Source organism: Streptopelia decaocto (genome assembly GCF_964273445.1).
Source record: "Streptopelia decaocto genome assembly, contig: HAP1_SCAFFOLD_97, whole genome shotgun sequence".
NCBI classification, from domain to species: Eukaryota; Metazoa; Chordata; class Aves; order Columbiformes; family Columbidae; genus Streptopelia; species Streptopelia decaocto.
In genome coordinates this window covers 353,089-380,534 of record NW_028115158.1, presented here as the reverse complement: position 1 = coordinate 380,534, position 27,446 = coordinate 353,089, and the positions used below count along the sequence as shown (strand labels likewise).

General features: G+C 51.4%; 1 protein-coding gene across 1 annotated transcript; it reads right to left on the bottom strand.

Annotated features, from left to right (window-relative positions):
* Nucleotides 1-1,254: 1,254 nt before the first annotated feature.
* On the bottom strand, nucleotides 1,255-2,973 carry LOC309452910 (ubiquilin-1-like; the record flags this gene model as incomplete). Its single annotated transcript, XM_082077568.1, has 1 exon — nucleotides 1,255-2,973. One exon carries the CDS (start codon nucleotides 2,971-2,973, stop codon nucleotides 1,255-1,257), a length of 1,719 nt encoding a protein of 572 aa, XP_081933694.1.
* Nucleotides 2,974-27,446: the final 24,473 nt, after the last annotated feature.

Here is a 27,446-nt window from a genome sequence, read left to right as displayed (position 1 = left end):
CTTCAATGACAAATGCTTTGTTCTTTTTCAGCCAACAGGTTTTTAAAATATCGTAGCTTTTGGAGTACTATTCTGACTGAGATACAGGCACCTGGGCAGATCGGTTTTGTTCTGTGCATTTGCCAGGTGTTCCCAAGAAGCACTTTCAGCCTCGTAACTGGTGGCAGTGAGTCCCGGTGTGGTTTGGATGAGTTATTGTTTCAATAATGACTTGTTTGTTCTTAACCTACAGTGTGTAGTTCTGGCTTCAGTTGGTAAGAAGTCTTCCAAAACGGCAGCATTTTCCAGAGGAAAACTTTGTCTAGTCAGTTAATTGAAACGGTTTTAGTGTCATGTATTACATGGTAATATACAAAGCAGGGTTACAGTGTTCTATAACATGCATAGAAGGACGTGTATTTAAGACAATTCTAGACGTAAACAGCATTATTGTTTTTATTGGGATCTTTTGGTATCTAAATTCTTGAGCAGGGGGAAAACGTGTTTTCCAAAATACCCGGTGGCGACTCATGGTGCTGGGATGGGGCCAATCCAGCTCCAAGTCAGTCGCGCTCAGCTGTGTTTGCCCCCCCCACACCCCCCGTTTCCCAGTTTTGCTCCAAACTTGCTCAAATACAAACAAATAGGCAGCAATTCAGAGACAACAGAGTGGGGCTCAGCCGGTGGTGCCCCCTCCTAACCCCCCCGGCATCCCCAAATCCCCAACAACGGGGCCAGACACCCCCTTCCCCAGCTCCGTTCCCTTCTCTCAGCTCGCTCCAGCACCGGCCCAACACCCTCTAGTAAACAGCGCTTGGTGGCCCCGGAACGCGCCACTCCCGGAATGCCGAACTCTGAACTGCTGCATGAAATTCAATCCTTCCGTGCAACAACAGGTGGGTAAAAACCCACTGTGCATACATTTGGGATGTAAACGTGACTTACAGCCACCACCGACTGTTACGATAACCCTCGCGGACAGCACACGCACAGGAGACGCAGTGGCAGAAGTGACACATTGACTTTCATAACAGCATTTGCTCCCTTGAGGAAAGGCTGATGCTGGCAGTGACAGGCAACACAGAAAGCTCTTCAGTCTATTGCCTTTGGATGCAAGAAACCCTTGCGGACCAGGGGAAATCAATTGTCATGGACGGAAGAACGCTACAGCACACAACTTGTTAGCATGCACCCTGCTGCTTTTAGTGTGGGGTGAGACTGAAACGCAGCCATTGACAGAGGAGGTGATGTAACCGGTTCATTTGGACAAACCAGTTATGGTATCTTGTCCGATGATGGTGCTTTCGCCAGTATCTCCGCTGCTGCACTGACGTCTCCTTCTGCATCAATCAGCACCTCCAAGTTTGCGCTCTGGTCCTGGAAGCCCATGGCCCTGAGCTGCTCCATTTGTCTCCCAAATCTGGCCTGTGGCACCTCCTCATCCATCTCCATCTGATGTTCTCCTTGCTCCCCATCTGACTTGAAATCTCCACTGTCCTCAGACTCGCTGCTTTGTGACGGGTCGTCCATGCTTTCCAGATCCAGCTGCACACTTGGGTCCTGCAAACTCAGTATAAAATCCGGTACCTCTGTCGAGAGGGTCTGTAATCCCCGCTGGATCTGCAGCAATGCCTGCAGCGCCCGCGGGTTCCTCAGCAGGGGCGAAATCTCGGCGTCCTCCAGCTCCGGTGGCAGCTGCTGCACCTGCTGGTCTTCACATGGAGAATTTCCGTCACTCGGTGTCTCGGCGCTGTTCAGAAGCACTTGTGTGGGGCTGTCGGGGTGTGTTACCGCACTCCCCAGGCTGTGCATGAGCTCTGGGTCTCCTGTCAGCTGCTCAACCATGGTCTGAACCTGCCCCGAGTTGGGCACCACCGGTCCTGCCGCAGGACCCAAGCTCAGCGAGGTGAAACTGTCACCTGTGCTGCTGATGGCGAACTGGCCATCGCAATCCCCTGTGTTACCACTGACCCCGCTGGACCGCAGAGCCCAAGGGTTGGGTAATGGCCTCCGGTTTTCGGTGTGGGCTGGTAGCCTGGCTCCCGTCACGGGTGGGTCACTGTCCTGGGGAGCAAAGGGGCTGTTTCCCATCTGCACAGCGTCCAAGATGGGCTCCTGAACCTCCCTGTACAGCTGCTCCAGAGCGCTGAACCCTCCAGGGATGCTTTCCAGGTTCTTCATGGCCACATCATGGTTCCTTATCATCTCCTGCCTTACGGCAGGGCTGCTGGAGGCCTCCAGCATTTCTCTGATAGTCTGGGGGTGGCTGAGAATGTGGCCAATCTCGGGATTTTCTTCAGCCAGCTGCTGCATCTGAGGGCTGGACATGAGGAGGTCCCTGACAACGTCGGCATTGTCGAGGACATCCTGCACCAAAGCAGTCTGCATCTCCCTTTGCAAGCTGTGCAGGGGTACCTCTTCTTCTTGAATGCTGCTCTCCAAGTCCAATGTGTCTGTGGAGTCCAGGCCCAGGAGAAATACGCCCGTCACCCCAAGGAGGAAGCCCAGCAGAAGTGTGTTGTTGTTGATGGTGTTCAGATCCAGGCCTGAAGCAGGGATCCTGGACAAGAGGTCCGCCATGGTCTGTGCCACTGTTTCCTGGCTGGAGGTCAACAGCTCAGACAAGTCGTGATGGATTAAGCTTGGGTTTTGCAGATGACCCGTGCTTCCCAAGCAGAATAAGTTGGAATTGCTGCAGCTGGGAGGTTGCATGAGGGCGGTCGCTCTTTCTTGATCTTCCAGGCCATCCTGTGGTTTCTGCTGGGACCTGATGACAACGTGGATGTTGACCCCACTGTGAACTCCATGCTGGCTCAAAGTATCTTGATCCTTGAGGACTTTCCCAGCAAATACCAGGACCAGCAGATCAGGGGATGTTTTGAAACGTTTAGCAACTTTCTTAAACTCCTGGATAGTGCTGCTCTGAGCAACCTCAAACTTCTCCTCCTGTTTGAGCGTCTTCACAGTAACCTTGATGATATTTGAGGAATCCATGGTGACAACAGGCTGACCAGTCTCTGCTGCCCCTTTGCTTCTGGGCACGGTGACTCTGAGACCAGGGCTGCGCGTCGCTCTGTTGAAAAGCAGCGGTGCTGGCAGGAGGTGACAGAGGGTGACAGCTGCAGTGGAAACGGGGTGGCAGTTATCCCTGCTACGGTGACAGATGCCAGGAGGGAGCAGTGACACGGGGACAAGGACCACCTCCCTCCGCAGATGTTGCACAGCTGCTCCAGTTGCTCACCACCCGTGCAGTCCCCCCATGTTCCCTGTCCCACTGCAGCCTCCTGCCCATATAGAATGCCCATGCAGTGGCGCTGTGCTGTGACATCACAATTGATGTCAGAGTGAGCAGTGATGTCAGAGCTGAGCTCAGGCTTCCTCGCCTCCATGGTCCCCAACCAAGTCCCCAGGACACAAGGGAAACTGTGGCGGGGTTTTGATGGATAAAGATCTGTTGCTGAGTTAGTCAGGCTCAAAGGAATCTCAAGGCCGCTTCGAGAAGCTGAGAACAGAACCTGCTGTGAGAAAGAGGGGCGTCCTCAATCAGCGGGGTCCTGGCGTGGCGTGAATCATCGGACGCATCATCAGTGAGACTCCAGCGCACGGACAGCCCACGATACTCATTTAGCGAATCCACGCTTGGAGCGTGGACGCATGATTAGAATATAGTTTCATATATAAGGAGGCTTGTTTCTGTAATAAATGGCTTTGGCATGATTCACATTGAATCGAAGTGTTTGCTGAGTCCTTTATCGCTCCAACAGAAAACCACACCATGGGGACCCCCAGTCTCAGGGGCTGCAGGACCATTTCCATTCCACATGACCGGCAGGTCAGCATCGCCAAACCCAGGGCGAAGCTCCCGAGCACCCGCCCTCCCGGCTCCGGAGCTTGCTCCCCTGTTTCAGCGAACACCCTCCTCCTGCCAGGTGTGCTGCAGGAACGCGAAGCACCTCGAATTGTCACATTGAGCCCCAGTCTTTGGGTCCCACTGTGGGTTTGCTGCCAGCACAACCCATGCACAGGGTCAGCCCTAGAATCACAAAATTACAGACGGGTTTGGGCTGAAGGACCTTTCCAGCTCCCCAGTGCCCCCTGCCATAGGCAGGGACATCTGCACCAGCTCAGGGTGCTCAGAGCCCCGTCCAGCCTGGCCTGGGATGTCTCAGGGATGGTTCATCCACCACCTCTCTGGGTACCTGGGCCAGGCTCTCACCACCCTCAGGACAACAATTCCTTCCTCATGTCCAGCCTGAATCTCCCTCCTTTAGTTTAAAACCATCACCCCTTGGCCTGTCACAAATAGGCTGGGATGATTTATGGCTGGGACGCAAATGCATGGACAGGATGGGGCAATGCAGGGGTGGGATGTCACAGAATCATAAAATCATTTTGGTTGGAAAAGACCTTCAAAGATCGAGTGCAACTGTTAACCCAGCCCTGGCACTACCCCATGTCCCTGAGAACCTCATTTCCAATCCGTTCAACCCCTCCAGGGATGGTGACTCCAGCACTGCCCTGGGCAGCCTGTTCCAATGCCCCACAGCCCTTTGGGGAAGAAATTGTTCCTAAATCCAACCTCAACCTCCCCTGGTGCAACTTGAGGCCATTTCCTCTGCTCCTGGCGCTTGTTCCTGGGGAGCAGAGCCCGACCCCCCAGCTCCAAGCTCCTTTCAGGCAGTTCAGAGAGTCCCGCAGGGCCGGGATGGAGTCATCCGTGGCTGGGATGTGATGCGCAAGGTGGATGAATTGATGCTCAACTGGGATGAAACACGTTTGGTGTGAGGGATGCACAGTTGGTCTGGGATCGGGAGCGGGACGGTGATGGGAGCACAGTGGGGACAGGAGCACCATATGCTCACCCAAAACTCCTGCAGATAAAAATCAATTTATCTATCTCCAGAACAGGTGTGTCTGCTCCATTTCGGTGCTCAGGTGGGTCCATGTGTGTCCCCTGGTGCTGGAACACCCCAAAAAGCTGCAGCCGTTGTGGCCGGAGAGTGCAAGTGATGTGGTGCCCACGTGTGTGCTGAGCATGTTGGTTCTCAGCCTCTGCTCAAGGCAGCAGCAGAATTTCTGGGAGCACTGCGAGAAAACCCCACGGGACATTTCACAATAGCCTCACACGTCACCAGAATGGACGCTGTGCCAGAAAACGAATGAAAAGCCCTCCCAGTGCCAACACAACCCGCGGACACTGAAATCCAGCCCAAAGCACCAAAATGTCCAGGAAAAACAGGGACTTGTTGAGTCCCGCTTATGCCTTTCAGCTCTTTAACCTGATCTTGTCACTGTAATCTCACCAAAGCACTTTTTTTCCACTTGGTTCAACTCTAAAATGAACTTCTCTTCCACAAAACACCCAAATCCTTCAATGAGAAAACCCCAACATCTCTGCTCTCCAGGATCATGACCCCGGCATCTCGTGCCATCGCTGCATGGATTTTAGTTTGTTCAATGAGATGAACACGTGCCGAGGGGGAAAAGAGGAGGAAATCTTTGAGAATTCAGTTTTCCAGCACTGGAGATGTGTGGCCAAGATTTAGGTTTCCTTTATATAGTGAATTGGAAATGGTGCAAAACACGGATGGATGGATGGATGGATGGATGGATGGATGGATGGATGGATGGAGAGAACTGGGACCGTGATAAAGCTCTTGCTTCCAAGCAAGATCGGTGGTAACTAAAACCTCTCCGTCTCTTATTTGCTTTTTTATTGAAGCAGATTGATAAAATTCCCTGGATCTGTGCACCACTGGGGACTTCCACACGGCAAAAACCCAACATCTGTCTTCTATTTTGCTTTTTAATTCAAGGAAAAGCCCACAAGACTCTCTCAGGATGGCCAGAAGCATCTCTGCGCTCGTCTCCATTCCCTCTGAGTCTTGCAGGTTGAATTTTCCAATTGATGTGCCAGCCCAAGAGCTCAAAACCCCGTGGCATCGTTAACGAACCTCCCAAACGAGCTGTCGTGCTGGGAACCAGCTGTCCTGTGAAAATACCTCTGGCTGCTTTATTTCCACCCTAATTCCCTGTATCCCACTGATATTAAATTTCCAGGCCAAAATACACGTGCAGTATTTGGTTTGTGATTTGTTGGGGTGTTTTTTTTTTGGTATTTCATTGTTGGAGAATGGCTAAGAGAGAAAGGGCGGAGACCCTCTCTACGAAGAGGATCTTTTCTAGTTAGCATGAGTAGGCCTCAGTTAGCATGAGCTGAACAAGGGTAAGTGGGAAGGTACTGACTGAGAGAGGCCTGGGTAAACAAAGTTCAGGAGGCAGCTCCGAGATAACGGGTGTTGGAGAATGGCCAAGAGAGAAAGGGCATGAGACCCTCTCTACGAAGAGGATCTCTTCTAGTTAGCATGAGTAGGCCTCAGTTAGCATGAGCTGAGCAAGGGTAAGTGAGAAGGTATTGCCTGGGAAAGGCCTGGATAAACAAGTCTCAGGAGGCAGCTCCTGAGAAAGGCCTGGATAAACAAGTCTCAGGAGGCAGCTCCGAGATAACGAGGGAATTCACATACCAGGAGGGCCACAGAAGGGGATGGACTCATTATGTATGTTGGGATGGGCTCATTACGTATGCTATCAAATCGGTGTTTGACGAGTAGGCATAACTAATAGAACCACTATAAAAGTCTGTGCTCTGTATCAATAAACGGAAGTATTTCTTATGATTCACATTGAATTGGCCGCATTTCTTCCTCCGTCGCCGCAGGCCAGAAACTATGCCGGGGTCTCGATCCCCGACAAACGGGGAAGTCACATACCAGAGAAACCACAGAAGGGGATGGGCTCATTATGTATGCTATCAAATCGGTGTCTGACGAGTAGGCATAATTAATAGAACTGCTTTATAAAGGGGTGCTATAAATAGAATTGCTATTAATAGAACTGCTATAAAAGTCTGTGCTCTGCGTTTGATATAAAAGCCAGTGCTTCGAGGCAATAAATGGAAGTATGCTTATCATTCATATTGAATTGGCTGCATTTCTTCCTCCGTCGCCGCAGGCCAGAACCTATGCCGGGGTCTCGACCCCCGACATTGCATGAATTAAGCATGTTTTTGCTTTGCTTTTTTTGGCTTTCTCAGCCAGCAATCTCAAATTATGCTGGTGAGCTCGTCCCGACAGGTTGGGAAGCAGAACATAGAGTTGCTTGGATTAGTCCCAGGGATGGAAATGCTGTTTTGTGCTGTCATCCCACAGCATGGAGATGTCCCCTCCGGCTCATGGGGCTGCACAACCACAACGAGACACCAGAGAATCCACACCAGGAAAACTTAACGATTTTTCTTTCTATTTTCTAGAGCATTTTCTGCTAATGGTTTAAAAAGCATCAGCAAAAAAACGTGGTGAAAAAGAGAAATTTCGGAGTTCTGTGCCCAAGACTGAAGAATTCCTCAGGAGCACTGAAATCATAGGAATAAATAAAACGTTTTCACATTCAAACCGAAGAATATTTATGGCTGACCAGTTGTGCCAGGAATGGGAAGCAGGAGAGGACGTGATGCCCAGAGTGAGCGTCATGGGATGTGTCAGCACAACCAGCACATCCCAAATTGTCTGTTGACTGAATTAAAGCGGGAATGGTGACAGGTCCTGGGGCAGCAGGAACGTCTCCTCTGTGACTGCTCCACCTTCCCAGGTGCCCACGTGTAGTGGGTATGAGGGTCTGTAAGTGATAATGAAAAACAGGATCAGAGGAAACAGCCTCAAGTTGCACCAGGGGGGGTTGAGGTTGGATCTGGGAACAATTTCTTCCCCAAAGGGCTGTGGGGCATTGGAACAGGCTGCCCAGGGCAGTGCTGGAGTCACCATCCCTGGAGGGCTGGACAGACGGACATGAGGTTCTCAGGACATGGGGCAGTGCCGGGGATGGGTTAACAGTTGGTCTCCATGATCTTAAAGGTCTTTTCCAACCAAAATGATTCTGTGACTCCGTGATTTTCCGGGGCGTTGCAGCTTTGGCAGCAGACAGGAGCCAGGAGAAGGGACAGCACTGTCCCGAACCTTTTCAGTCCCTTCCAGCCCCATTTCCTATGCTTCCACGCCCACCCTTCACAATTCCAACATGTTTATTTAATTAAATATTAATTAAACATTTCCTAATAGTCTCACCAATGCTGTCAGCAATTCGCTGGGGTGTCAGCATCGCCAGCTCCATGCTGGGCTGTGATGGTGATTTTTCCTAAAGCTGCTTTAGGAGATGCAAGACACGGTGTGACATTCCCGATCCAGTGGTGATTCTCAGCCGTGGACAAATCACAGTCCCATGGAAAACCCACAGAGCCCACCCAGGGTGAAATCCTGCAGTGATGCAGCTCCTGTGGGTCCATCACATGGACCTTAAATTCACTCCCAGCCTCCCTGAACACCGGTGGGGAGGTGGAGTGGGCACCCAAGGAGGGAGGTGGGCACCCGGAGGGGTGCAAGGGGAACATGTGGGTGCAGCTTGGGCACCCCAGGGAGCAGCGTGGGCACTCCAGGGGTGGGCATGGGACACCCAGAGAGAGGTGTGAGCATGCGTGGAGCAGCATGGGCACCCTGGGGTGCAGCGTGGGCACCCCAGAGGGGTGCATGGGGCACCTTGAGAGAGGTGTGGGTGCTTCAGGATGCAGTGTGGGTACCCCCAGGATGGGTACGGGGGATGCAGGGAGAGGTGTGGACACGCATGGAGCATCTTGGGTATCCAGGGGTGCGGCGTGGGTACCACAGGGTGGGTACATGGGGCAGCTAGAGAGAGGTGTGGGCACACAGAGAGCACCGTGGACCCCCCAGGAAGGAGCCCAGGTACCCCAAAGAGCAGCATGGAGACCCCAGGGTGCAGGTGGGTACCCCAGGGGTGGGCATAGGGTACTTTGAGAGAGGTGTGGGCATAGCAGGGAACAGCATGAGCACCCCAGGAGGGATCCAGGCACCCCAGGGAGCAGCTTGGACGCCCTGGGGGTGCGTGTGGGGCTGCTAGGGGGAGGTGTGGGCACACAGGGAGCGGTACAGGTACCCCAGGGTGCCCCAGGGTGCAGCATGGGCACCTTCTCGGGGTACATGGGGGACCTAGAGAGAGGTACGGGCACACAAGGAGCAGCGAGGGCACCCTGGGGGGCAGTGTGGATACCCCAGGGGGTTCATGGGGCACCAAGAGAGAGATGTGTGCATACAGGGAGCACCATGAACACCCCAGTGGGGAGCCTGAGCACCCCAGGGAATGGACACCCCAGGGGTGGGCCTGGGGCACCTAGAGAGAGGTGTGGGCACCCAGGGAGCAGTGTGGGCACGCAGGGGTGCAGCATGGGTACCCCAAGAAGGAGCCTGGGCACTCGGAGGAGCAGTGTGGGTACCCCAGGGAGGTGCCTGGGGCAGCAGGAGGGAGGTGTGTGTACCCAGGGAGTACCGCAGGCACCCCGGGCAGTGGATTGGGCACCCCGGGGACAGCGTGAACACCCTGGGGACAGCGTGGACAACCTGGGGATGTTGTGGACACCCCGGGGACGGCGTGGACAACCCAGGGATGTCGTGGACACCCCGGGGACGGTGTGGACACCCCGGGGACAGCGTGGACACCCCGGGAATGGCGCGGACACCCCGGGAACGGCATGGAAAACCTGGGGATGGCGTGGACACCCTGGGGATGGCGCGGACACCCCGGGGATGGCACGGACACCCCGAGGATGGCGTGGCGACGCCGGTGGCGAGGCGAGGGAGCCCGAGTAAGTCCCGCTTACCAGTGTCGGCGTTGGTCCAGGGCAGCAGGAGGACGACGGTATCACAGAGCAGCGGCAGGAGCGGCTGCGCCATGGGACGGTGGCGGCACTGGAGCAGGGCCGGGGGGCTCAGGGCTCCCGGGGTGGGCCGGGGCTCGGCCCCGCCGCCCGCCGCCGGACATACCCGGTGTGGCCAGACCCGCCTTCCCCTTTCGCTTTCGAACAGAGACCGGGGTGGGGGGTGCAGTGCCCGGGGGTTCGTTACCCGGGGGGATGCAGGGCCTGAGAGTTTGGTACCCGGGGGGGATGCAGGGCCTGAGAGTTCGGTACCCGGGGGGGATGCAGTGCCCGGGGGTTCGGTACCCGGGGGGGATGCAATGCCTGGGGGTTTGGTACCCGGGGGGGATGCAGTGCCTGAGAGTTTGGTATCCAGGGGGGATGCAGTGCCCGAGGGTTCGTTACCCGGGGGGATGCAGGCCCTGAGAGTTCGGTACCCGGGGGGGATGCAGGGCCTGAGAGTTCGGTACCCGGGGGGGTGCAGTGCCAGCGGGTTCGGTACCCGGGGGGGATGCAGGGCCGGAGAGTTCGGTACCCGGGGGGGATGCAGTGCCAGCGGGTTTGGTACCCGGGGGGAATGCAGTGCCAGCGGGTTCGGTACCCGGGGGGGGATGCAGGGCCTGAGAGTTCGGTACCCGGGGGGAATGCAGTGCCAGCGGGTTCGGTACCCGGGGGGGGATGCAGGGCCTGAGAGTTCAGTACCCGGGGGGAATGCAAGGCCTGAGAGTTCGGTACATGGGGGGGATGCAGGGCCTGAGAGTTCGGTACCCAGGGGGGATGCAGTGCCCGGGGGTTCGGTACCCAGGGGGGATGTAGGGCCTGAGAGTTCGGTACCCGGGGGGGATGCAGTGCCAGCAGGTTCGGTACCGGGGGGAATGCAGTGCCAGCGGGTTCAGTACCCAGGGGGGATGCAGTGCCTGAGAGTTCAGTACCCGGAGGGGATGCAGTGCCTGAGAGTTCGGTACCCAGGGGGGATGCAGTGCCAGCGGGTTCGGTACCCAGGGGGGATGCAGGGCCTGGGGGTTCGGTACCCAGGGGGGATGCAGTGCCAGGGGGTTTGGTACCCAGGGGGGATGCAGTGCCTGAGAGTTCAGTACCCGGAGGGGATGCAGTGCCAGCGGGTTCGGTACCAAGGGGGGATGCAGTGCCAGCGGGCTCGGTACCCAGGGGGGATGCAGGGCCTGGGGGTTCGGTACCTGGGGGGGATGCAGTGCCAGCGGGTTCGGTACCCGGGGGGAATGCAGGGCCTGAGAGTTCGGTACCCAGGGGGGATGTAGGGCCTGAGAGTTCGGTACCCAGGGGGGGTGAGGTGCCTGGGGATTCGGTACCCGGAGCGGGTGCAGGGCCCAGGGGTTTGGTACCGGGGCGGGTGCAGGACCCAGGGGTTCGGTACCTGGGGGAATGCAGTGCCCGGGGATTCGGTACCGGGGCGGGGTGCGATACCCAGGGGTTCAGTAGTGGGGGGAATGCAGTGCCTGGGGGCTTGGTACCCGCGACGAGATGCAGTGCCTGGGGGTTCGGTACCGGGGGGGATGCGGTACCCGGGGGGGATGCAGAGTCCGAGGGGACGCAATAGCAGAGACGGGGTACAATACCCAGAGGGTGCAATACCCTCGGGATGCAATACCGGGGGGGGTTGAAGTATCGGGGGGGCGAGATACGATACCAGGGAGTGAGATACGATACCAGGGGGGGATGCAATACCTGGGGGAGGGATGCCGAACCTGTAGGGAAGGATGCAATACCGGGGGGAGATGCAGTACTGGAGGGGGGAATGCAGTACCGAGAGGGGGAGGAGGGGAATGCAATACCCAGGGGTGAGATGGAATACCTGGGGATGGGATGCAATAGCGGAAGGAGGATGCAACAACGTGGGGGATGCAATACCTTGTGGTGGGGATGCGACACTGGCGGTGAGATGGAATACCTGGGGTGGGATACAATAACGGGGAGGGGCTTCGGTTCCTGGGGATGCAATTCCTGGGTGGGGGGGAGTGTGAGCAGCCATTAAAGGACAAATGTTGTTTGTACACCTGGGGACCTGGCGCCTGACCCCAGAGCGGGGGGGAGGACTGAGAGACACCAGACTATGAATCTTTAATGTAAAACTAAGTCATCACTTCGGACTAATCCCAGAATGCAAACTGTGTTTTAAAAGCTAAGCTGGGGAGAAGGGAGCCAGAGAGCTGGGAATGCGCACTTTAAGTAGATCAATAAGGGAGGGGGTTAGCAGAATTAGATGAATGAGACAGGTGATCTGCGGCAGGGCCGGGCAGCCTGTAAACCCTGCAGAACCAGCCCCTGGGAACAGGGGAGGGAATTTGCGGCTGAGATTAAGGTGATATAAGCACCGGCTTTTTGCCCTATTCCATGTGCTACCATCAGGTAGGACACACAGGTTTGCAAAATCGTTAATAAAATCTACATTGCTGAGAGATCCTGCCTGAGCCTGTTATATTGGCAAGATGATGGTTTCCTACAGGAAGCTCTACCAAGGTGTGGTCCACCTACCCCAGGTCCCAGCAAAGCTGTTCTGTCAGTCCCTTCTCAGCTGGATGGGGAAAGAAAGCACAATGAAAGGCTCATGGGTGAGATAAAGGCAGGGAAATCCCTCAGCAAGTACCGTCATGGGGAAAACAGACTTTGCTTGGGGAGAAAAAAAAATATCCATCAAATCAGAGAAATAAAACCAAATGTTAAAACCCCTTCCCCCCATCCCTTCCTTCCCCCCAGGCTTAACTTCACTCCCAAATTCTCTACCTTCTCCCTGGGAGCGGCGCAGGGGGACAGGAATGGGTGTTGTGGTCAGTTCATCACAGGTTGTCTCTGTTCTCACACTCTTCCCCTGCTCCACCGTTGGGTTCCTCCCATGGGACACAGTCCTCTATGGACGTCTCCAACGTGAGTCTTTCCCACAGGCTGCAGTTCTTCATGAACTGCTCCAGCGTGGATCCTCCATGCGGTCAGAAGTCCAGCAAACCTGCTCCAGCCTGGGCTCCTCTCCATGGGGACAAAGGTCCTGCCAGAAGTCTGCTCCAGTGTGGGCTTCTGTGGGGTCACAACCTCCATTGGGCTCCAGCATGGACCTCCATGGGCTGCAGGTGGGTATCTGCTCCACCACGGACCTCCATGGGCTGCAGGTGGGTATCTGCTCCACCATGGACCTCCATGGGCCACCGTGGGTATCTGTTCCACCATGGACCTCCATGGGCCACTGGTGGGTATCTGCTCCACCATGGACCTCCATGAGCCGCAGGTGGGTATCTGTTCCACCATGGACCTCCATGAGACGCAGGTGGGTATCTGTTCCACCATGGACCTCCATGAGACGCAGGTAGGTATCTGTTCCACCATGGACCTCCATGGGCCACCATGGGTATCTGTTCCACCATGGACCTCCATGGGCCACCGTGGGTATCTGTTCCACCATGGACCTCCATGGGCCACTGGTGGGTATCTGCTCCACCATGGACCTCCATGAGCCGCAGGTGGGTATCTGTTCCACCATGGACCTCCATGAGACGCAGGTGGGTATCTGTTCCACCATGGACCTCCATGAGACGCAGGTAGGTATCTGTTCCACCATGGACCTCCATGGGCCACCATGGGTATCTGTTCCACCATGGACCTCCATGGGCTGCAGGTGGGTATCTGTTCCACTATGGACCTCCACAGGCTGCAGGTGGGTATCTGCTCCACCATGGACCTCCATGGGCCACCGTTGGGTATCTGCTCCACCATAGACCTCCATGAGCTGCAGGTGGGTATCTGTTCCACCGTGGGCCTCCATGGGCTGCAGGTGGGTATCTGTTCCACTATGGACCTCCACAGGCTGCAGGTGTATTTTAGAAAGAGCAACATACGAGACTAAACCTTGAGAACAAGGTTCATATGCTGGAGGATTGTGCCGAGAAACATTCAGGGCCACGCAGATGAAAATGCTGCACCAGTTATACACCAGTTAAGTGATACACACCGAACCCTGGGAATCTTGGTTAATTGCTCTTGATTAGGCACATGCTATAATCAATGTACTCTGGACAGGTTGAGATTTCACAAGATGCATTTTATGAAAAGCAATCAAGAGGTTAGAGTTCACAATCGGCTTGCGCAAGAAATAGTTGATGGTAATGATACTGGGATTTGGTAAAGAAAATATGGTCTGTGAGACTTTATCCTTCTTCCCAAGTGTTCCTTCCAAAGCCATGTAAGACCCAACCATGTCATAACTCTTTCTGGGTGAGGATTTTTGTGATGTTGGTGAAAACAAGCCCTGTAGCTCCTAATCTTCAAAAAGATAAACAAAACTATGCATGAGAGGGTCGAACTGGAGAATTGTGATACCTTTATACAAAAAATCAGAGCTACTGAATGCCTGTGGGTGCTGATTTCCTGACGAGATTCTCAGGGACGTGGGTTAGTGCCAGGGTTGGGTTAATGGTTGGACTCCATGATCTTGAGGGTCTTTTCCAACCAAGATCATTCTATGATTCATCACCCCACTGAGTCCTGCCCAGTCCCCATCTCGGGGAGCCCTTTGTGCACTGTGCCCCTACATGCGGCATCAAAGGATCTTTCCCACCTTGTCCCTGTCCCATGCACCAAGACATGACCCTAAAGCAACTCTCATGGTGGAACATGGAGATAACCAAGGTCTGAGCACATCTTCTGTGTTTTCAAAGGGGTTCACCATCCTGCATCCAAATTAACAATTTAAGAATTGTTTGTTTTCAGTCGCCTCGAACATCCGAGAAGCAATTTTTGGGCTGAGCTCTCTCTCACCTTCTTGCCTTGTGTTGCTTTGGGAAGGTTGGGCAGAAGCGGTTGAGGAGTTCTGCTTGTTTCTCCTTGGATGTGGCATGTAGAAGGGTTGTGTTATTGACTACAACTCTTTAAGTGGAGATTTTGGGGGTGAGAAAAGCTGGATTCTAGGCCAGGACTAGAGATCACTCCAGTGTCTTTAAAGAGAGACAAACTGCTTGTTTCAGGATGCCAGCACCAGGGATTCGGAGCTCTTTCCTTCCTGGGCAAAGATTAAGAAGACAAAGAAGATGGAGATGAAGACAGATGAGGAAGGAGACAGAAGAAGGAGATAAAGAAGATAAAGGAGGAGAAGAAGAAGACAAGGAAGAAGAGGAAGATGATGATGAAGGAGAAGAAGAAGATTAAGAACATGGAGATGAAGATGAAGAAGAAGACAAAGAAGATGAAGAAAAAAAGGAGGAGAAGGAAGAGAAGAAGAAGGAGGTGAAGAAGAAGATATGGTGCTTAGCATTGTAGGCAAAGCCATTTTCTACTCAAAGCTGAAATACACTGCATTTATGCTCGCCACAGCTTTTACACATTGACGCACATTGAAAACTTCATCTTCTGGAGGTAGGTTGGTAGAATTGGTGGAAACAGGGTGGTTTTGCTGCCCAGAGGAACACCCCAGTGAAGGCTATGAGCCTTTGTTGTGTTTGTGGCCTCTGGTCAGAGAGGATCCTGCCTTTCCAAAAGCTGTTTCTGAGCTTGATGAGAGAAATTGCTCCACGTTGGAGTTTCCAAAGTGTGACTTTACTGCTGAGGAATCCATTCGGAGCTGGGTGGGGTCTGAGCAGCTCGGGGGCTCACAGGGGATCTCCAATGGGATTTTTTTTGGGGGGGGAAATTCATCTCTTTTTCCATTTGGAGCGATGGGAGTTGAGGGGGAAGCGCTGATGTAACCGCAAAAGGGGTTTTTCCTGCCTCTTCTGGGTTTCCTGCCTTGTGGGAATTGCAGTTCTCGCTTTCTAAGGTCTTTGGCAAGAAGTCTTTTCTCAAAGAGAACTGACTGACTTCTCTCACAAGCCTTTATATTATTAAATCAGATCCTAGGAGACAAGTTACTTATCCTGGAACAAATAACCACAATCGCAGCTGCTGATGAAACATGAGGCTGTAAAATTTGCAGCTGGAGGCTTGGACACATCCCCTTTTGCCTACAAATGGCATCCCCAGAGGATTTATCTTAAAGCAAAATGAATTCTGCTCATGTTTTGGTTTTGTTTTTGCTTTTATGTTTTTTCAGTTCTCTGATAACGAAAAGGAGAATGGAAGATTTGTATGGGTCTTTCTACCATCACTTTCTAGGAGCACATCAATCTCTGTCACATGGGGCTTCTTTCCTTTCTCATTTCCCCAGGGTTACAAATAAATGTGCACAATGTCATTTGTCTCTGCTAGAAAGCGTAACAAATGACAGGCAGGTTGTGTCACCTAGTGTCCCCCTGTCCCACCACTGTGTCCCCATGGCCACCTCCACATGTCCCATGCTCATTTCCTCATGTCCTACAGCCTCATCCCTGTGTCCCATGGTCCTTTTTTGTCCCCTTTGTCCCCTGGGCTTTGAAGTGTGGCCACGTCCCCATGCTCCATCACCTTGTCCCCATGTCCCATCACCTTGTCCCCGTGTCCCACGTCCACCTCCTTCTGGTCCCCCTTCTCCCTTGGCCTTTGACATGTGGACACACCTGTATGTCCCATCCCACGTACCCATCTCCCATGGCCACCTTGTCCCCTTGGCTTTGAGATGCCCCACTGCCACCACCCATAACCATGTCCCTTTGGTCCCCTAGGCTACAAGACATGACCACGTCCCATGTCCCCATCCCTATGTCCCATGGTCACCCCTCTTCAGCCCCTCCCACCTCACCCTTCCCTGGTCACCTCACTGTCCCTTGAACTCCACCTTTGGGTCCCATGAGCAGCCATCACCACCACTGGCCACATGTCCCCTCCCTGGCCACCTCATCCCTGGTGTCCTCCCTGGCTGGGGGCTGTGGCTGAGGTCCTGTTATGGTCCCTTTTGTCCTCAGGGTGACTCGTTTTTCCTTTCTTTGGCATAAGAAAATGAATATTCTGTGGTGTTTGCAACCCATCCCGTGTCTCCTGGGCCACTCAACTACCAGAGCAGGTCAGATATGGTCTGGGGAGAACAATTCCCATTGTGCAAGTGCAATGAAATTGGAAAACAGAAGCACAAGTGCAATAAGTCATGACACAAAGGCACAACCCTCCATGTTCTTCCCGTATGGGAAAATAAACCCCTTTCTGCCCTGGAAAGGTGGAAACCATCAGTCCCTTGTGACAATTCGGTACCAGGGACACAGTCCAAGTGTAACAATACCAGAATTATGTGATCTGGAGAGTTCTGGACATCACCAGAATATTAAGAGTGGCTACAGTGGAAAAATACTGACTAAAGCCAACCATCTCATGACCTTCTGAAGAGCAATTCCAAAGTGAGGCCCTTGGAGCTTCCATGGATTGCAGCAAACATCTCCCTCCAAGCTGGGACATCCCTTGGACACATATCATGACCAACCGATGCCGCAAAGCTGTGAGTGAAGGCAGATTTCTCCAGTCTCAACAAATCGCCCATTAGGAAATGCCAATGCTACAAAGTGAGTAATTTGCTTGACTTGAGAGGAAAATTTTAACCTTAAGTATATCTCCATATATATTTCACATACGTATGCTCAAAGCTGTAGGTTGGTGTGCGTGGTATATTCAAATATCTATGGATTAATATGTCCAAGCATAGCGTGACCCTTGACATCATCAAATCTGTCATCAAGTCACTGTTTTGATTACAACAAATCCCACTGAACTGCTTTAAGTCACTTTATTAATCAGCTGTTCATTTAATGTCATCAGAAACCATATATTAAACTTGTCCTCTAACTTAATAAATCCTATAGCTTGGTATTTATGGGTGGTTCTCTCTATACCATGTTTTTGGAGATGCAGTGGTACACAAGTAAGGAGGATGGAGTAGCCCATGAGCCGACTCGTTATCTAAATAGTTATTAAAAATTCCGTACAGTATATTCGTATCCTTCCTCCATGCCACAGTTCAGAAGAGGATTAAAAAGATGCTGCCATTCCTGAAGAACATCAGAGACGTAACCGTGACCTCATCAGATTGATGTTTACTGCATAACAATTTAAATAATGTACAGGTATGGCAACAAAAATACAAAGTATTGGTGAAAAGGGTTTCCAGGATGCTAAACCTGAGCAGCTGGGCAGAATCAGGGGCTTCTTCATAGATTCAGAGAAGCAAATAGGAGATAAAACTTGCCACTAGAGCCAACAAAAAAGAAAGGAAACAGCTGGAGGGGTTAAAGAAAGGGATTTCTTCTGAAAGAGCAAACTTGTTTGGACATATTGCGTCCCTGAGATGTGAGATTCTGCAGAGAGCTAATTAAGAAAGCGTTTGATAAGAAGACAGATTGTGGTGACCAGGAGCAGGGTTGGGTCAGACAAGCGCAGTGACCAGCCCTGATTTACAGCCAGCTGGCCCCTTGTACACTCTTTTCTGGCTATTCCTCCTTTTTTTCCTCCCTGATCCTCTTCCCCTGACAATCTGCAGTTTCATCAACTCCCCCAATATCCAGGACCTGAGGGTCCCATCACTCACAAAATTTGAGGTCGCCTGCAGTATCTCGACAGCCCATCAAGATCGTTTCTCGTCTTTGCCCTCATGATGTTGGTCTCTGCTCCCCAGGAACAAGCGCCAGGAGCAGAGGAAACGGCCTCAAGTTGCGCCAGGGGAGGTTGAGGTTGGATCTGGGAACAATTTCTTCCCCAAAGGGCTGTGGGGCATTGAACAGGCTGCCCAGGGCAGTGCTGGAGTCACCAGCCCTGGAGGGCTGGACAGACGGACATGGGGTTCTCAGGACAGGGGGCAGTGCCAGGGGTGGGTTATGGTTGGACTCGATGATCTTGAGGGTCTCTTCCAACCAAAGTGATTCCATGATTCCATGTTACTCCACTGTGTTTGTATCTCTGTATATTGTTTTTACACCTTCCCCCTTTTCTTATTAATCCTTTTAGTATTATCAAGATACAAAAAAGCCCCCATTTTCTTCACATAAAGCACAGGAAAGCGTCCAACTGAGAAGAACATCCTTCCTGCCCAAGAAAAGTCTCCACTGTGTTTTTGGGATGGGGCAAAGGGTCCAGGAGCAGAGGAGCTCGAGAGAGGTGGGAGACGGTGAACATCTCAAACACATCTGCAACACATCTGCAGAGCTTGAACACCTGCGGGACAACCAAAAAGTGCTGCCACCAGAACTGGCCGAAGAGGATGAAACAAAGACCCTCCACACCCCCAGTAATGAAGAATTCGGAGTTAGGACCTTGGCTTGAAGCCACATTAATGTATTAAATTCAGAGATGAAGCAATGAACTGGTGCAGAGCACCAGGTTTTGGACAAGGGATGAAAAGAGTAGTAGCAAGGAAGAGTTGTTTGGGAAAAGAACCAGACTGGACTTATTTTTCATGAATCTGTACTTTCTGGAAGGAGATGTCTTGTTTGAAACCAAGAGATACTTACAGTGCATGGATAAAAATTAAAATGTTAATATTCATTACAAATGAATGCAAATTTTTTTCTTCTCAGGATGATTTCACGCAGATGTGATTAGAGTGCAATTAGGCGAGATGGATTAAAACCTGAGCCTCAGAGTAATCACTCTAGAAAAATGATATTGGAAGAGTTTATGTGTTAGGAACAAGTTATTGGTCATGGTGAAGAACTCAGTCTTGCGAATTACCCACTTTTTTGACTTGTTTTCAATTGCTTTCAATAAGATGCAAAGACGTGGGATTGTTTTCAGAAGGTGAATGCTCATGCACATACATCATGGATGTGAATTTATCATATTTTACTAGACACAAAGAATTAAACTCAAATATTACCTTTTGGAGCATGTAGTCTTTCTTGAGATCTATAACATTTCAAGTTATTTTCCTACATTACCTAAATTGAGGGTTAAAACCACGTCCCTCCAGCTCAGAGAGTCGCTCTACACCAGATTTACACATCGACAATATAGATAATGCCATATAATCCAGTTTGCTTCAATTCCCTTGGAGCCTGGTATTCAGCTGATGTTGAGATTTAGATCTACAAAGCTTGGGCTGGCTTGAAACTGCCCCTTCAAGCATCATTTTCTTAAATTATGAGATATAATTGATAGGGAAGAGCGTCCTCGATTTCTTCTTCGTTCATGGGAAGAACTCCAGGAGCTAATGGTAACCACCTACAAGCTCCCACCTTGCAGAAGGAAAGTTGCCCAAATCTTTCACAAAATGGAATAATTTGTGTTTTAAGAGACACACTTAGGCATTCAATGAATTAACACCCTTAGCAAAAGTCTAATAAAAAGGGATTTTGCTGCTGGAGCTACAGTGGGCTCTGGAAAAGAACCAGTATCATCACATTTTGCGGGACTGGGATTTTAGGACTAGAATCAAGATTCACTGTGACTTGATGATTCCCCATAAACAGGAGAGCAGATACATTACATTGTGTGGTCTCAGTTTGTGGAAGATCTCAAATAATTCTTTCAAATATTCCAACTATATAAACACCTGGGTAGACGGCAAGGACTTGCTTCTTTCTCTTGCTCCATAATATCCTATCAATGGGTTAACACCACCTCTTAGATTCCACCAGCAGCATGTAGGGAAACAAAAACGTCCTCTACCCACCCTAATTTCAGAGACCAAGGAGCTCTGCTTGGGTTTTGTGTTTATGCTGCTAAGAGGAGTAAAGCAAACAACTTTTATTGCAACACACCGGAACAGACAGACACCACTTGAATTTTTGCCTGTGGGAGACTGTAGGAGACATGAAAACAAGGATGGTACCAGGGGATTTGGACAAATTAATCATATTTAAGTAGTCATTCAAACCTTTGGCTGAAAAAATGCAGCTTGTCTGAATTTGTCTTTGTTGGATTGCATGGAAAAACAGAATTAAAAATGTTGAGTGTCATCCATCTGCATTCATTATGCGATTGAAAAACAAGCCCGTTCCCTGCGAACTGACAGCCAGTACTGGTCACCCCGCTTTGCAGATGATATGAACTCAAGGAAATGTAGAGAACAGCAATTTTCAAAACTCAGGGATATAGAAAAACTCTCGGAAGATGTTGGAGGGGAGCGCGTGTTTCTCAGGAATGGTGCAGAGGTCTCGTGGCACCAAAAGGAGAAAGTACTAAACCCAGAAGCTCCGGAAGGAAAAGCCACATAACACAGCCCAGTGTCAGACAGCAGAAGTCCTTGCAGACACAACTTTACCCACAGAACCAGCCGGTCACTTCACCGTGTTGCCTGTGGATGGGATTCGAGAGAAGCGTTTCATCCAGACCAGCAGACCCGTGCTAAACATCTGTGAGAGTGGGTCCGGAGATGGAGCAGGATTGGCCTGACCATCGCCATCAAGAACTGAGAGAACTGAGGCCCTGACCGAAAGAACAGATGGACAATGACTTGGAGAGAGGCCCGAGGAGCAGCATTGTTTGAACTGTTTCTCTGATACGGGGGCCTCCTGCTCACAATGGCTGCTGTGTGGACTTTGCTGCTGCTTCAGCCAAACCAGCCCCCCCTCCGGAAAGCTGTTGTCATGAGGGTCTCTTTGACCCAGGGACAATCGCTGCTGTCCAGAAGATGTGTTCTCACCTGCAGCCTCAGTCACACGTGTCCCCCACCTGCTCCCTCAAACAATGGCCAATGACAAAGAGCATGCCCAGAGCTCGCCAAGGGTCCTGAGGTCACCCAGTGGACCAGAGAGAGACCCTGAATGCTGGACACGTAAGCGCTGGCAAAAGAAAGCGTGGATCCTTCGAGCCTGCGCAGTTAAGCCTGGGTTGCGAAATCAAGGCAGACTGGCCTGAAACAATGGGAGCGAGGGGGGTGAAGAAGCACACAAGGTGACTCCAGAATGGACACCGGTGAAGATCTTCCCACCAGAGGATCCCGAACCACGGCAGAGAACCGGCCGGACTCCACGGGACCGGAGACCAGAGGGAGCTTCTGGAACTGGATGGTGAGAAACGCAACCTCATTGCTCATCTTTACTTTTCCCTGTTTCTTTTCCCTTTTCTCTTTCTCGCTCTGTCTCTCTATCATGTGCCGCTTTACGGGCAAATTAATAAAGTAACACTTCTTGATTGAGTTATAACCCCTTGGCATTTTGGTCACCTTAATTTTGCGCTCTGAGGTCAAGGTAAAAGAACCATCACGAGTCCATCGCCGAAGGGACTGTGACAACATCTAAACCAATTTAATTTTTCAGAAATTAAAATGAGGGCTGCTCTCGCAACAAATTGTGCGTAATTGCCCATCTTCTTCATTATTGCCCTGACCAGGGACCTGATAGCAGGTGAGACACTTTGAGGTTGGTCCATCTGATATTTCCTGGGACATCAAACCAGATAAATAAAAATCTGCCACCACGATGGAGCTCGGATGGTTCCAGTTGCTCGGCTGATGGCCAACCAGTGACCACTGGGGCTTCCAAACAGATTCATGGTTCTTCTACTCATTTGTTCATTGCATTATGAATGTTAAGCTCTTGGGCAGCTGTGGAACACCATGCTCTGGTTGCTTCCCAGCCACCTCCTCTTGTCACCACAAACATGACACCATCGAGTTGCTCTCCTGGAAAGGACACGAGAAGAATTTGTCTTGGCCTTTCATCTGAAGGGGGTCCAGAAACTCCTTTATTTATTCTGTGCTGAGAAGGAGTGGCCTAGAAAGAGGGAAGCCACAAACAGCAAGGCTACTGACAACTTAAGTTGCATGTTTAATTCAGTATTTGAGGGGAAATTATGTGTTTTATTGTATAAATCAAGCTCATTGGGGGCGTTTTGCTGTGCTGGATGGTTTTGATAGCAAACTTAGCTTTACTGGTATTGTAATTGTTGCCTGCTCGATGAGTTCTAGACAGCAAATGCATGGTATAGACAACAAATAGATATTTGGAGAAGAGGAGCAACAAAATTGCATTTATTTTATGATTAAGAACAAATCAAGAAAACTCACATTAAGCAGACAGCCCAGCAGGTGAGCTTGGCAAGTGTCTCACAGCACATGGAGACCACATGAAGAAGGCGACAGAGCAATCGGTGAGACGCTTGTAAATGGGAAAATAAAGCTGAGGGGACTCATGGATAATATTCAGAATTACAAAAGATAAATGCAGTGGCGGTAAGAAATGTATTTTCTGATGTAAGAACATGTAGGAAGATGGGGAAGGTGGTGGAAGGGGATCTGGAATACACTGGAGGAGAAGGGAGACAGTTGGGTGGAGATCGAGATCTTCTCATGCCAGATACAATATTGTGTGTTGGGGGTGATGGTGAGGGCAGGGGGAGAAGCTTCGGGAACCAGGATGGGGGAAAGTGAGATGCTGGACAGCACATTTTTGTGTGAAACAACCAGAATATGAGCTCCAAGGAGTAATAGTTCATCATATCAACAACGAATGCTAAATTCCCAGGACTCAATGATCCTGAGGGACTCTTACAACTGAAGAGAAGCTGCCAAATTAATTCATACTGTGATTAAGTTACAAAAGACGTACCCACCATTAACCAACATGATAAATGCTTTCTGACCACCTGCAAAACAAGGGGTATTTTTCAAGTTTTAGATCCTTCTGCATGACAGGAGAGAGACAGAAGATTAAGTGATATGTTGTTCAGAAGCAGAGTGCTTAGTTGATATTTAACTAATAATTAATAGATGTAAGTAAGAAACTAAACAGTTATAACTAACATCATGAATTATTTCTTAGTATAGATGTATTGTGTGTCAAAATTTTCAAAAATTGTAATGCATATGTAATAATTATGTGAATATAAGCAACACAAGAGCACCCAGTCTTTGCAGTACTTGGGGAGGATGATCCCAGTGTTCCCCAGCGCTGACAAAATAAAGTCGCTTAACAGTTTAATCGACCCCGCTGTTACGCTTATTTCTTCGTTTCACACGCAAAGTGATCCCAGGATTTTACACACCCCGCACAAAATGGTGGCGCGGCTCCTTTAAGACGCCCCCCCACACCCCCAGTAGCACGGAGAGGGCGTGGCTTGGAGAGACGGAAGGCGCTCAGCGGCCCGAAGCGCGTCCCGGGTTGAGTGACAGCGCTGCGGCCCAATCAGGCGCGGAGGTTGAGGAAGCGGGGCGGGCCTCCCGGCGGGAGCGCTGCGGCTCCAAGGGAAGCGGGGGGCGACCGGCGGCGACGTGATTAAGAAGTTTGACCAGAAGGACGAGGAATCCGGTCCGGGGCTGGCGGCGGCGGGGAGGGAGCGGGGGGCGGGCTCAGGGCGGCCGTGGTGGCAGCGCCCTGAGGGGAGCGAGCGTTCGGCCGCCCGGCGCGGCCCGTACCGGCCGCTGACGGGAGTGGCGGGAAAAGCCGCTGAGAGAGGAGCTCCCGCCTCTCCCCGTGTCCGGGCTCCCCAGAGCCTCCTCTGGCCCTTCAGGATGGTCCGCGGGCTGCGGGGCCCGGGGGTGGGAAGCAGTTCCTCGCCTCCTGGGGGCCGCGGCGGGCGGGCTCTTCCCGCCCTTTCCGTGAGGACATAAAGCTACTGGAGAGTGTCCAGAAGAGGCTGCGGAGCTGGTGGAGGGTTTGGAAAGGAAGAGATACGAGGAACGGCTGAAGTCACTGGGTTTGTTCAGCCTGGAGAAGAGAAGACTGAGGGGAGACCTCACGGCGGCTGCAGCTTCCTCACAAGGGGAGGAGGAGGGACAGACACTGAACTCTTTCGTGACCAACGACGGAACCCGAGGGAAGGACAGGAAGATGTGCCAGGGGAGGGGCAGCTTGGACATAGGAAAAGGTTCTTCACCCAGAGGTGCTGGGCAGTGGAGCAACTCCCCAGGGAGCTGGGGCTCTGGAGCTGGAGAAGAGGAGACTGAGGGGTGACCTCAATTCATGGTGATCAGTATGGAAAGAGGCAGTGTCAGGAGGATGGAGCCAGGCTCTGCTGGTGACAACCAGTGACAGGACAAGGGGCAATGAGTCCAAACTGGAACACAGGAGGTTCCACTTAAATATGAGAAGAAACTTCTTCCTGGTGAGGGTGGCAGAGCCTGGCCCAGGCTGCCCAGGGAGGTTGTGGAGTCTCCTTCTCTGCAGACATTCCAACCCGCCTGGACACCTTCCCGTGTAACCTCAGCTGGGTGTTCCTGCTCCGGGGGGATTGCACTGGGTGAGCTTTCCAGGTCCCTTCCAACCCCTGACACTCTGTGATTCTGTGAGGTGAAGGGCAGACAGTGCCAGCCCTTGGGGTACCCTGTGTTTTGAAGGCACCACGGGAAACAGATTCTTCGTGGGGCTCTGGTGAGAACCATCCCCCGAGGAACATATTTTGGTGCTGGGGCAGGGAGGAGTGTGGACAGGCAGCCCGGCCCCTGGGTCCTCTGCCCTGCTCGGGGAGGGGAGGTTGTTCCCTGTACGATGGGCTCAGCACTCCTGGGCTCACAGGAGATGTCACCACCTCCAGAAGCCATCTGCTGTTCCCAAGGCCACCAGTGCAGCAAGTCAACATTTATTTGATGCAACCAGTCTGCTACAGCCAGTAATCCTGTGTAAAATCGATGAAAATTACCACTGTGCTTTATTACAATGTGCCATATAACAACCAGGCATGACAAATTCCTCTGTTTGCCCTGTGAAATCACATTTGTGGCACTTAGATTGTGACGTTGTTGCATTGCAGAGTAAAATAAGAGAACTGGAAAAGGAGGTTGAGATTTTACAGGATGCAAAGGCGATCGCGCAAGAAGTAACTACTGTTCAAGCAGACGGTGCTATGAGCTGCAGGATAATGCAGACCGGCTGCTGGCATCTATTGCTAAGGAACAAAAGGAAAAATGTGCCAAAAGTGAGTTTTTGTGTTCTCAGGTTTGTACTCTTACCACAAACCACACTTGGAATCCCGAGGAATGGGATGGAAATATTTGGAGTGGATCCTCAGACTCCAATATTGAGTCTGAACTTGATCCTGACTTAAATGGCAGGGAGGTGGCGGGAGCACAACCCCCCATACAAATGATGCTGCAGCAGGAACAAGCAGATGAGGGGGCGGATCGCACATACTCACTCTCCGAAGGAGTTAACGGCATTTTCAGAGATCTCTCAGCAGACAAGTGGGGAAGGAATTCCGGCACAGATTTTGCCAGCTTAGGATAGTGGAGCTGTGTCTATCCATTTATCGGCAGATGAACAAGATTTCTTAAGCCCTATAGCCTATGGTGATCAGATACAACAACGATATGCTCAGCTGCAAACTGTCAGAGGTCCGGACAGGCAAGATATTATTGCACCTACGCTATATCAATGTTTGTGTGCAGCAGTTTTAACAGCATACGCTGTGTTGTCCCGTGGAAATTGGTGCACAATGGAGGAAAGTATTGATTTAGATTGGGGTGGTGTATGTATTGATTATGGATCCGATTCGGACAGGGTAGCAGTGCCAAGTGCTACAGGTAATGCCGGCACTCTGGCAAATGCCTTGAGGGGAACTGGGGCTGTAATTTCAGGACCCTCTGTTTGGGTGGTGGAGAATGGAAATCCGGCAACACTGAGCAGAGTTACAGCACAGGCGAGTGTTGGAGCGATAAAGGACTCAGCAAAACAAGTCGATTCAATGTGAATCACGCCAAAGCCATTTATTACAGAAACAAGCCTCCTTATATATGCAACTATATTCTAATCATGCGTCCACGCTCCAAGCATGGATTCGCTAAATGAGTATCGTGGGCTGTCCGTGCGCTGGAGTCTCACTGATGATGCGCCCGATGATTCACGCCACGCCACGCCCGCAGATTGTGGAACGGCCCTCTTTCTCACAGCAGGTTCTGTTCTCAGCTTCCCAAAGCGGCCTTGAGATTCCTTTGAGCCAGACTAATTCAGCAACAGATCTTTATCCATCAAAACCCCACCACAGGCGATGAGAACACTAGTGTGGGATGACTTAGTACAAGCTGGTATCCCACCATCAGAAATAAGCGGGATCATACCATCACAAAGTTTTTGCCGCTTGTAAAAGTTTATGCTTATGCAAAAAAGCCAACCAGCCCCAGCCCCCCTGCCCACACTGCACCCCCCCTCCACCCCCCCTGCCACCCCAGTGCGAGACCAGTTTGCCTTTACCTGGCAACAAAGCCATAGACTTGCCGAGTATTGTCTCAGAGATACAAACACGGTCCCTCCGTTTGCCACCAGATGATAGTAGCTGATACAGCACTATGGTCGGGTACTGTTACTGATTGCCATGATATTGATGATCTGTTGATTGTGGCAGCGTCACAACAAGAAACTGAAGCAGCCGCTGAATTTTTGAAGGTGCTTTTGCAGGACAAGGGCTGGGCAATTACTCTGAAGAAAATGCAGGGCCCTTGTGCTACCGTACTATTTTTAGAAATAGTTTGGCATAGGCAGTTTAGAGAAACACCAGCTAAAGTACAGCACACAGTGCAGCAGCTTTCTTACCAGCTCCAATAAAACAATTACCTGCCTTTTTAGGATTTTTAGGGCATTGGAGAATTTTCATCCCTACATCTCCTGCGGAGGAGGAGTCCCCTTGTGAAGGGTTAATAGCAGAGCACAATAAAGTTGATTCATTTGAGTCCCAAACCAGTAAGAAAGCAGATAATGTGACCTCTGCTGAGCTGCACGCTCAGGCTCTAAATGTGCATATAGCTTGTGGACGTGGATCAGCTTATGCTGCACACGCATGGGACACTGGTCACAATCAAACCCCTTCGCTGTTGTATACTTGTAGAACATGCTCACATCATTGTGCTGCTTGTACACAGCTGCATTTAAGAGCATGGGGAAAGGTAAAACGCTGTCAGTGGGCCTTGAATACCTGTCAGGTTGAT